Below are 12,440 nucleotides of genomic sequence, written 5' to 3'. Positions count from 1 at the left end.
GAAAAGTCGTGCTGCTTTCCAATGAAGAGGCGTATCCACGAGAAATAAAAGATTTGTTGTTTGGTGAAAGTGAAAGCCACAAACGCGAGTGCGACGGAGACGTGAAGTGGCTGGCGAGTAGCGCAGGCCGGGGGGTTTGGTGAGCAAAGCGAGCAGGGGGTGAAGCCCCCTAGTAAACTTAAAAGTACACTAAACATATGAATTATTAAAAGCAACCTGTCTGTCTGGGGGATGCCAACTACTGTAGGATCCTGAGCTGTTTCGTCGTATGGTGGGTACGATGACACGCTGTACCAGTACCTGCTCCCCACCCTGACCTGACAGAAAACTTTCCGTGTCAGTAACACACAGCACACAATTTTAGGGTTTAGAATCAAACACTGAACAGAAAGCACAATCAAGTATGGAGGCTGTGAGCTCGCTACACACATGGAACAGAAAAGCCGCCGTGAATGTGCAATGAACCCACTGGGTGCGCCTTGGCCGTCTTGAGCAAAAAGCAGGAAATTCCGCACAACATTAGCATAATACAAATGAGAAGCACCTGGTCCTTATACTTAAAATTCATAATATGCACCTACAGCATGGGAAAGGCGCTATATAAATAAAATGTATTATTATTATTATCTCTAAAGTTGTAAATAATGTACAGGACGTAATCCCACTTCTGACACCATAGGAACAGATTTCAGTAGGACATATTTACTTGCCCACGTACTTTCTAGCACCGCTGTACCATGTGACCCGTGTCATGTGACTGCTTCTCCAGCCTACTAAGCTGATCTTGCTGGCTAAGAGAAGCTGTGGCCCCTAAAAACCATCAGCATTCAGCCTGATGCCAGACATGACACATGGCATCCAAACAAGGGCAGACAGACCTGCAGGTGTCACGTTTCAGCCCCCTCGCTGGGGTTCACAGTAATATTTCTTGTTTGCCTTTTATTTGTATTTATGTTCATTTTTCATTGTGTTTATTTGTCAGCGGTAATGACCTAGGTTATGTCCCTTGTGTTTTGTGGGTGGTTCCCTAAGGGGTGGGGCCACCTGCCAATTACCGTCAGGAACAGCCCTCCCTCCACCCTATTTAAGGGAGGGTCTTCCACAGTTCCTGGTGGCTCATTTCAGACGCGCTAATGGAGTGCAGAGTTTATTGTGATTTTCTGGATTTTTGAACCTTTGTTTGTTTTTGACTTGGCCTCCGGAGTTAGTACTGGGACTTGGTGCACTGTGGATTGTTTTGCCTTTTCAGTCAATTCTTCGGAGCTTTTGTATTGGACAGGGTTTTTAATAAAATAAACCTTTTAGCTTTATAAAGATTTTGCTCGGCCCTTTGTGTTTCTAGTTGGGGTTTTTGATGGTATTTTCCCCCTCTAGTGGGCAATTACTGAAAGTGCTTTTGAACTTGTGCTTTTGGGACTCCTGAGCCATGACAGCAGGGAGCAGCTTTTGAATGCAATGCCAGGCCTGATGTAATCCCTAATATGCTGACTGAGATGGGGCGGTGTGGTCGGGGACGGCTGACGACCTGAACTTGGACACACAAACATCAAATGTGAGGCCCTTAGGAGTCAAATGCAAACAGAATGAGGGATTTTATTAATCAAATATCCCCAAATCTCTCTCCAGTTTTACCTTCTGAATGCAAGAGTCCTCTAGAAACAGCTGAATTTTGGTCTGTAAATCGAAGACAAAAGGGAAATGGCAGAATATGATAGGCTTCATCTTGTCATCCTAAGGAAAAAGAACATTTCAAGCGTCACTTCATTGTACCTTGGTGACAGCAGAACAGCAGCGAAAAGGCTCATCTGAAGACAACACGGACCCCTTGACAGAAATGTGGGTTCGGGCGGGTGGGATGCTATAGAGACGTATCAGCTCTGGACTGAGGGGAGCACCGAGGATAAAGAACGGGCGTCCTCTCCTGAAAAACCTCCAATTACAAAGGGCGGTCATTGATTTAACTGGAAAAAGAGAATGTCGATCTTTGATAGTTTTAACCAACTAAAAACACACCGGCGTGACTTCAATCGCAAAGAAAATGTGTTGATTAATGAATTACTCCACCTACTGGTTAAATTAAAACAGTTAACTGACCAATGAACTATCAGGTTAAATCACTGGGTGCTTAGCCTGCCGGCCAATCAAAGCCTCGACTAATTGGATCAGCTGTGTTTAATGAACTGGCGGCTTAATTCATCAATCAATCAATTAATGACCCAGGGACTAAATGATTCATTGGCTACTTAGTGGATAATCGTTAAGTTATTATTCCTGAGGCTGTCTATGAAGTAACTGATTAATTTACTGAACATTCAACCAGACAGGTAATTAACTACTTGGTTACTTTCATTTATGAATTACTTAACTGAACATAGACTTGTGTGCTAATTCACTGAGTTATTAGTCAGTAATGGGATATTAAACTGACAGGTAACTAATTGCTTGCCTACTTTAACTTATCAGTTAATAAATCAAAAAGCCAAAGAGACTAACCGGTTAATTAGTCGATAGTCACTGAGTTATTGATCAGCTCATTAATACATGAATTGATTAGATGCATAATCTATTGACCATTCCACTAGACTGGTAACTAACTTCTTGGCTACTTTAATTCAAGAATTACTTAACTGATGACAAAATAGTCTTATTGGCTCTTTGGTGACTAATCATTGAGTTACTGGATAATCTGCTAATCATTTCATTAATGAGGTAATTCATTAGCCGCTTAAGACATCAATCAATTAACTAATACAGGATTAAAAAGACTCATTTGCTAAGTAGCGGACAATCACTGAGTTTTAAATCAACTTATTAGTAGATTAATTGATTAGTTGGATAGTTTGCTAACCAGTCAATTAGGTAATTAATTACTTGGCCACATTAATTTATTAATTACTCACTTGACTACTGAACAGATGTGCCTACAAATTGGTGGGTAATCCTTGAGTTGATAATCAGTTGGTCAATTCATTAATTAATTGCCTAAATTACTAACCATTCAATTAGACAGGTAATGGACTACTTGACTACTTTAATTCATTAATTACTGAATTGATGACTAAACAGACTTATTGGCTAATTAGTGAGTAATTACTGAGTTATCGGATAATCTGCTAATCATTTAATAAATGAGCTAATTCATTAGTTGGTGATTGAATTAGTTCATTGACTAACCGAGGACTAAAGAGACTAATTTAATAAGAAGCGGGCATTTATTGAGTTATGCATCAGCTCCTTAATAAATTAATTGATTAGTTGGCTAAATTAATGACCATTCAATTAGACAGGTAATGAATTACTTGGCTAATTTAACCTAATTAATTAAAAGCTAAGCAACTAACTGGTGAATAAGTGGATGAGCATTTACGTTTTAATCAGCATGTCAGTAAATGAATTGATCGGTTGGATAATTTATTGACCTTTCCATTAGACAGGTAATCCATTTCCTGGCTACTTTCGTCTATTAATTACTTAATTGATGACTAATCAGACATAATTAGCCGGTAATCGTTGAGTTGTTAATCAGCCTCTGAATTAAGTCATTGGTCACTATTCTGAAACCATCTTAATCTGACTCGGCCTTATGGGGACCAAAGCCCATCCTGTGGACACACCCGATGACTTGGCGCAGCCGCCAGCGTTCCCCATTGTCTTCCTCATATCCCTCCCATTGTCCTGAAGGTTGTTTCTTTAGCAGTAGTTTGTTCTTGGCAGGTGGAGGTTGCGTCTGTCACATCTTAGAAGTCACCTTGGAGAGGAGCCAGCTGCATGGACTCTTTACCCATAGTGTGTCCCCAGGGACCATGGGAGTCATCAACAGCCCAGGGCGTGATGAGGGGTCAGAGGAGTAAACTCCGTTAATGGCAGGACCTGCTGTGAAATCATCTACGGCACACAATGGGGCTGCAGCTCCTCAGTGAAAGCAGGGAACTGGACAGCTCCACCGTTAACGTGACTGAGTCCTTACAGGTGCCGGTCATAAACTTAGAATATCGTGACATATAAAGTTGATTTATTTCAGGAATTCCATTCAAAAAGTGAAACTTGTATATTAGAATCATTCATTACACACAGACTGATGTATTTCTAATGTTTGTTTCTTTTAATTTTGATGATTATAACTGACAACTAATGAAAGTCCCAAATTCAGTATCTCAGAAAATTCGAATATTGTGAGAAGGTTCAATATTGAAGACACCTGGTGCCACACTCACTCTAATCAGCTAATGAACTCAAAAGCCTTTAAATGGTCTCTCAGTCGAGTTCTGTAGGCTACACAATCATGGGGAAGACTGCTGACTTGACAGTTGTCCAAAAGACGACCATAGACACCTGGCACAAGACCAAGGCCAAGACACAAAAGGTCATCGCTAAAGAGGCTGGCTGTTCACAGAGCTATATGTCCAAGCACATTAATAGAGAGGCGAAGGGAAGGACAAGATGTGGTAGAAAAAAGTGGACAAGCAATAGGGATAACCGCTTGTACCCTGGAGAGGATTGTGAAACAAAACTGTGGAGGAGATTCACAAAGAGTGGACTGCAGCTGGAGTCAGTGCTTCAAGAACCTCCAGGCACAGACGTATGTAAGACATGGGCTTCAGCTGTCACATTCCTCGTGTCAAGCCACTCTAGAACAAGAGACAGCGTCAGAAGCGTCTCGACTGGACTGTGTGGTCCAAAGTTATGTTCTCTGATGAAAGTCAATTTTGCATTTTCTTTGGAAATCAAGGTCCCAGAGTCTGGAGGAAGAGAGGAGAGGCACAGAATCCACGTTGCTTGAGGTCCAGTGTGAAGTTTCAACAGTCAGTGATGGTTTGGGGTGCCATGTCATCTGCTGGTGTTGGTCCATTGTGTTTTCTGAGGTCCAAGGTCAACGCAGCCGTCTACCAGGAAGTTTTAGAGCACTTCATGCTTCCTGCTGCTGACGAACTTTATGGAGATGCAGATTTCATTTTCCAACAGGACCTGGCACCTGCACAAAGTGCCAAAACTACCAGTACCTGGTTTAAGGACCATGGTATCCCTGTTCTTGATTGGCCAGCAAACTCGCCTGACCTTAACCCCATAGAAAATCTATTGTGAAGAGGAAGATGAAATACGCCAGACAGAACAATTCAGAAGAGCTGAAGGCCACTATCAGAGCAACATGGGCTCTCCTAACACCTGAGCAGTGCCACAGACTGATGGACTCCATGCCACGTGGCATTGCTGCAGTAATCCAGGCCAAAGGAGCCCCAACTAAATATTGAATGCTCTTACTTTTCATGTTCATACCTTTCAGTTGGCCAACATTTCTAAAAATCCTTTCTTTGCATTGGTCTTAATTGATATTCTAATTTTCCGAGATACTGAATTTGGGACTTTCATTAGTTGTCAGTTATAATCATCAAAATTAAAAGAAATAAACATTTGAAATACATCAGTCTGTGTGTAATGAATGAATCTAATATACAAGTTTCACTTTTTGAATGGAATTCCTGAAATAAATCAACTTTATATGTCATGATATTCTAATTTTATGACCGACACCTGTATTTTTTATTTTCCAGTAAGTTTCCTTTGTGACCAAAAGGGGGAGCCCCAGAGCCCAGGACACAAGTGCCCAAGCCCAGCAAGGGTTCAAAACAAGGCAGCGTTACCTCATTTATACCACACCTGGGGGGACTTCTGGTGCCACCAGCATTGTACCTAAGAAGCACTTCCGAGTCCTCACATGCCCTGTAGCACCCCTCGGCAGCACCCATGGAACCCTACAGGACTGCCCCATGGGACTACAACTCCCAGTACACCCTGTGCTTGTGAATCTGGGTATGGATAGGAAAGAGCCAGCGCATTGCAGGTGCAGGCAGTCCCGGTATGCTTAAACCCCAAATCCGTCCACTACTCTGGCCTCCTAATTGGGCAAGGATCTTTTTGTTGAATCCCACCAGGTTGCCACTCTATCCCTCTTGGCATGGCATGTCCAGCTCCTGGTTCTTTCCAGGAATATTCACTGCTCTGGCCTCATGCCAATCCATCCCCACATTCACTACACCGTGTATAGATGACCCCCAGCTCCCATCTTTGTTTGTTCCCAAAACTGAAGCCTTCACCCTCCTGTCCTGCAGTTGGAATTAAACAGCCACACGCAGTCAGTACCTCCAGTCGGGCACAAACCCTCCACTTGTACAGTTCGTAGAAAAGATTGACCACGCCGATTTCCTTGATGTAGAAATTCTCCACTGGGACGATGAACTCTGCTTTTTCATTAGCCTGCAAAGCAATGGTTAGAGGAGGAAAGATGTAAGTAAGTCGTACAAATCACCCTGGGAGTTGAGTTCTTATAAATTTTATACATTTTAATAGGAACATCAACTTAGAGAAGATACCTCCAGAACTCAAAAAAAAAAATGTTCACTTGTGACGCTCTGCTTGTTAACGTTTTCCTCATTGGACTTTTATAGATACTTAATATTGTGACACGGAAAAAACTGCAGGAAATATTTATGAGCAAGGTGTGCTAAAGAATAAAACGGTAAGATTGCTTATACAGGGTGAGCCAAAATGAAGTACCTCATTTCTCAAGGTCATTGGGTTGGGGTGGGCTGGGGGTCCTTTGATTGGCGATCCCTTGTAGTTTTCAGTCGGCCACATGCCTTGGTCCGGTGCGCACCGTTGCTTTCACTGTCTTCAAAAAGGAAGAATCCATCATCACTACGCAACGCGCCTTCCAAACACAAATCAGCACTCCTCCTAACGGGGACGTCCCAATTCTAAATTTAGACAGACGGGTACAACATTGAACAGAACATCAACAGGCCGTCCCCGGACTGTATGAACGCCTGAAAACATCCAAGCTGTAAGGGCATCCATTTTGCAGTCTCCTCGATATTCAACGAGCTCCTGCCTCAGGCATTTCCAACACGTCTTTGATTTTGCATGAGGACCTTCATTTCCATCCACAGAAAATGATGGCAGTGCAGGAAGTCACTGAGGGAGACTGGGAGAGCCGTGGGGAGTTGTGCGCCAACATTCAGCAAACCGCCATCGTCATGTGCAGCCACGAGGCACATCTCCATTTGAATGGTTGTGTAAAATAGCAAAACTTTCGCTGAAATCAACCCTCGTGAACTTCATCAGAGACCCCCGCACAGTGAGCACACGTGTTACAGCTTGGTGCGCCGTTGCAGAATTTGGCATTGTAGGCCCTTAGGGGGGAGCAAAGGTCACCGTCGCTTCAGAACGTTCCATTGAAATGCTAGAGAACTAAAAGAAACGCTCATACGGCGCAGAGATCCATGCAAGATGTTTCTGGGGAAGCTGATCTCCCTGTGCGGCGATGTCAGGTGGCCGTCACGTTCGCCTGATCTCGCTCCGTGCGATTTCTTCTCAAGTCGAAGGTCTACACACACCGACCTCAAAACCTTGAAGCCCTCGAGGACGCTATTCGCCACAAAATCTCCGCTATTCCCCTTAAAATGGCTGAACGAGTCATGCGAGTGTTCATAAAAAGTCTCGTAGAGTGTATCGCTAATGATGGTCGCCACCTTGAAGACATCGTTTTTAAAACACAGTGAAAAAAAATCTATTTTTTTCTGCCCTTTCTTGTGTCGTAATGAAACTGATTTTGTCTTGTAGCGTTTTTGTAGAATAAACGTTTGAATTGTGGTACTTCTTTTTGGCTCACCCGGTATTAATTTCGCTCAAGTGTACCATGATGAGCTATAAAGGAATTTATCGGACCCTTAAGGCAATTTATCTAACTCACGTGCAGAGGCCTTTAACATTGAAAGCATCCTCTCTTGTGGACTAAAAATTTATGACCCAAATACATTCACACATTCTTTCTGTATTGCAACAGTAGTTTACTGTATAACTTGAATTAGTCTGTTTTGTTATCCAGGGAATTTATGGGGCTTTCAGTCTAAAATAGTCAGTTTATAATTTAATGTTAAATGTTAGTGGAGACACTAAGAGATGGTGTAGATACGTGCAGGACCAAAGCTTTTGGGCAGAGCCATTCGTCACCATTCGTCACACATGTACATTTGGGAGACAGTTTACAGGCTCAAATAGATGCCATTTACCTGCCGAACCAGGGGTTGGCGCTGCCCTCCAACTCTTTCTCCTCTCTCCCTGCAAACCAACCAAACGAATCCTCAACTTAACCAGCTCTTCTGGTTCCAGTCATCAAGACCCCTCCTCCTCCTGATGTCACTTCCAGTTCCAGAGCACCTTTCACCCGTGACATCACGTCCTGCCACCGACTATACATATACAACCACCATTTTGTCATTTTTCTCAGTTCCATTTTGAACTCAAGTCTGTAAAGATGTTATTACTTTTCAACTGCCCTACAGTATACGGGGTGGCCCCCCAAACCTTTGATGGTGTTTGTGTCCTTATTTTACACATATGTGTAATGTCACACATGTGCGATTTTAACATAAATGTGGCTTGTCTGAGGGACCGAAGGAGAGGGATGACGGAGAAAGTGACGTCAGAGACTGAGACACATCAGAAAGAGACAGAGAGACTGTTTCATCTGTACGTTGGACAACGTAACTCAGGCCATTACAGCTATACGGTCGTTAACACCCAGGACAACCTCCAGCTTTGACATTGCTGATTATCAGTAAGCTTATCTAAGATTATATACGGTCACCCAAATGTGATAGGGAGATAACCTCAGGGCTCAGTTGATAGTAATTACCCTCTGAACCAGGGGATGGCTCTGTCATCTACTGCCTCTCTTCTACCTCCTTCTGCAGAAAGAATGGTTGACAGATCGGCCTCCGGTGACATCACTCCCGGTGTCAGATCTGGACCCACCTCTTCTATGAGTGTCCATCTTGGGAGAGTATAGGATGAGCCATCTGAAGATGAGTTGATTTGTTCTTTTTCAAATTATTTTTCCATCATGACATACAGGGATCACATCACTGCCACAAACCGATATATATCCATCCATCCATCCATTTTCCAACCCGTTGAATCTGAACACAGGGTCACGGGGGTCTGCTGGAGCCAATCCCAGGAAAATAAAGGGCGCAAGGCATCCATTATCCAACCTGCTATATCCTAACTACAGGGTCACGGGGGTCTGCTGGAGCCAATCCCAGCCAATACAGGGCACAAGGCAGGAAACAAACACCAGACTGGGCGCCAAACCACCGCAGGGCACACACAAACACACCCACACCAAGCACACACTGGGGACAATTTAGAATCGCCAATGCACCTAACCTGTATGTCTTTGGACTGTGGGAGGAAACCCACGCAGACGCGGGGAGGACATGCAAACTCCACACAGGTAGGACCCGGGAAGAGAACCCACAGGACTCCTAACTGCGAGCAGCAGCGCTACCCACTGTGCCACCATGCTGCCCCTATATATATATATATTATATAGATACAGTATTTATATTTATTGTGGAAATCAGGGGTGCACCTGCTGCCCGAACCGACACAAACAGGCCGAGACACCAGTTCTGTCCAACAAAGCCCCTTCCTTTATTTAGGGAAAGGAGTCCAGAGCAGTCTCCAAAGTACTGACACCCACAGTCACAAGTACTGTAATGCCACTGTTCCTTTCTTCCAGAGCCTTGCAGCCCCGTTCATTCTACACACCTCAAAAGCGAGCTTCATCCATCTCTGGCCCATCTTCTCTGCCTCTTTCCAGATGGTACCATACTGTTTGACGTCTCAATTCCAGGTGTTTCTTCGTCTGAAGATTCCAGGTCAGAGTCTGCCGAGTAATGTTTTTTGAGGGTATTTCCAAAGCCCCTCCACTTTCTCCTCGGTTGCATCCTTTTGGTCATTCTCCATTTTTCTTTACTATGCCATAGAACTGCTTTGACATTAGAGTTGAAGATCCTCACTTTTGTTGCTGTTCGTCCATATTTCTCTGGAGGACTAAATATTATTCAGTGATGCACTCTTGCCGTCCCCAATCTAGTGGTGACATCTCTGTCTGTACCTCCCCGTTTATCCACAAAGCTTCTCAAGTATGTAATGGAACCCTCTTCTTTAAAAGTGTCACCTACGCTCCATGTGTTCTCAGTGCTTTGATGGACTTCATTTCCCAACTGTCCTGAAGGGCATGGCTCTCATTGGACGTCTACAACGGGCTCAGGGGCTGCTGGTGACAAGAAGGGCTGACAGGAACTTTACAAGAGGACCAGCTGAACAGAGAAGGAGCACCGCTGTTTGTTTGCCGTCACTCGAGCCGTTTGCCTGTGTGGTCCTGCATTACTGTTGTATTGGATTCAAGGTTGGTCTCGCACCCCCGTCTGCTCCCACGCATCTCAACACGAAACGCTTCAGAAACGGTAGGACGAACTTCATACTCACCTCTACAGTTTTTCACATTTGCATCCGTTCCATGGCAGTGCTTCATAGACACCATTGTGAGTGTTTTGCGTTGTATTTGTTATTGGCGAAGTGGAAGAGGAGGGTTATCTCATTTTTGTTGTTTATATTTAATTTTATTTTAATTTTTGATGTTTAAATTTGATTTTAATTTAATATATTTATTCATTCATTTATTTGTTTCATGTTCTTTGTCCATGAGAGAGTGCGGGTCGGGCCAAGGCTGGGTGTTTTCCTGGATTCCCCAGCAAAATAAATAAATAAATCACTGTCCCATCGACGGTGTGAATCTGAGCGACACCGGACCACTACGTGATGTTGATCCCCATGAACTTGGTCTCCTTCTTGCTGATATCCAGGCCTATCTTGGCTGAAGTGGCTGTCAGGTGTTCTACATGTTCCTAAATTTGGCGGTGATTGTGTGAGTGATCTCAGGAGTGTTTTTTCTCACATCTTACATCAACACTGCTATTGTCTCGTATGGAGTTTTTGTTTACTGCCGTCATAGCAACATGATGTGTAACTGCTAAGATAAGAGGTCCGGAATGGGTGACTGACCGCCAAATGTCACACAGGTACCCTGAACGCTGCATTCCATGAGTACCCCTGGAATCATTAGCACTTTACAAACCTGGGAAGATTCCAGAAGGCAGGTGGAGACTCATAGGATGTTTGGTAGACAGAACCTCAAAGAAGGGATCACAAAGAGAAACAGGCCATGTGACTCTGGAAGAGCAAACTCAACTTCAGAGTCCACGCAAGAAGAGCCACGGCTACTTTCAGTAAGTGTTACGTTATGAAGCGTTCCCGTGGCCCTAACAGTGAGAAGGTCCTTCTTTGTGAAATAGACAAATCAATACGGTTTTAATTCTCATTCAGTGTGTATGTCTAGATCTTTCCATCTTAGAGCTCATTACAGTATTATTCCTGATGTTATTACGAAGTGGCACCTCCTTAGAGCGACATCCTACCTTATTATCAAGCGCCTCAGAATTACTTCTCGGGAATTGTACTAAGAACGGTAAATGTCTGTAAAAAAACGAGTGGCACAAAACTAGAACAGCAATTCCTAAGGAAGAAATGGACCAAGAAGAGCGAAACTGCAATTTACTGCCACAGTGTCAAGTAAGAGTCTCCTACGGTCCACTCAGGTAACCTCAGCCCTAAGGACTGCAGCACCTGAGAGTCCCAATTCAAGATGAAGCCCCGTGCCATCAGGCTTAGAACACAACTGAGGGTACGGGACACAAGAGAATGAGATTCAGAGATTCATTTTATGGGTTTACTAGACAAGCAGGAAAGCTTTGACTTTAGGGTGGGCCCATCATCCCTTGCATTTAGAGAAGCACAAGATTTACATACCTTATATATCTGCTTCAAAGTGACAAGGGCGTCCTTTATGAAGTTTTCATTAGAGGGACACTTGGGTGACTTCAACGAAAATGAGATGACACCCTTGAACATCTGAATGTTCTTGTTCAGGTAGGAGGCTTGGAGGACGGACCACCAACTCCCTGTAAAGAAAAGGAAGCATCGATAAGACTATGCATTCCAGCAGCATGGCACATAAAAGAGCTGCCTGTGGTGTGGGTGGCATCACCACCACCTGTTTCACAGTCTTCTACTTCCACAGTTTCTTAACGTTTACCTCCTCAAAAAGTTTTTTGGGCAAGTCTAGTGGTCTGGTAAAATGATAAGTGTTACTGGATTACAGGCAAAACTGTCACCTCGCTGTGAAAAAGTAAGTACAGCCCATTGTATTATTGTTTTTTTTTTGTTTGTTTGTTTTTAACAAATGTGAAGTCCAGTTGTCCTTTCCAGTTTGGTGGCCTTAGAATTGCATCTCTGCTTTTTTTGCACATGATGTGGTCCTGGTGGCTTCATCGGGCGATGAAGTCCAACATGCATTGGGGCAGTTTGTGACCGAGTGTGACACGGCCGTGATCAGCACCTCCAAATCCGAGGCTGTGGTCCTCAGTAAGAAAAAAGTGGACTGTCCTCTCTGAGTGGGAGGCGAGTAAAAGCCACAAGTCAAGGACTTTAGGACTTTAGGAAGGGGATTAGAAGGGTGAGATTACAGACAGATCAGG

General features: G+C 43.8%; 1 protein-coding gene across 2 annotated transcripts in view; it reads right to left on the bottom strand.

The window, feature by feature from the left end:
* Positions 1-12,440, bottom strand: part of LOC120527088 (probable E3 ubiquitin-protein ligase HERC6) — a 95,997-nt gene that overhangs the window by 24,987 nt on the left and 58,570 nt on the right. For both annotated transcript variants that reach the window (XM_039750153.1, XM_039750152.1), the window contains exons 13-15: positions 11,713-11,864; positions 6,139-6,252; positions 1,633-1,731 (exon numbers count right to left, since the gene is read on the bottom strand). In XM_039750153.1, coding sequence (XP_039606087.1) covers positions 1,633-1,731; positions 6,139-6,252; positions 11,713-11,864 — 365 coding nt within the window. The remainder of the gene's footprint in view (positions 1-1,632; positions 1,732-6,138; positions 6,253-11,712; positions 11,865-12,440) is intronic.

Source organism: Polypterus senegalus, chromosome 4, assembly GCF_016835505.1.
Source record: "Polypterus senegalus isolate Bchr_013 chromosome 4, ASM1683550v1, whole genome shotgun sequence".
Taxonomy (NCBI): Eukaryota; Metazoa; Chordata; class Cladistia; order Polypteriformes; family Polypteridae; genus Polypterus; species Polypterus senegalus.
This window is presented reverse-complemented; position numbering and strand designations above follow the sequence as displayed.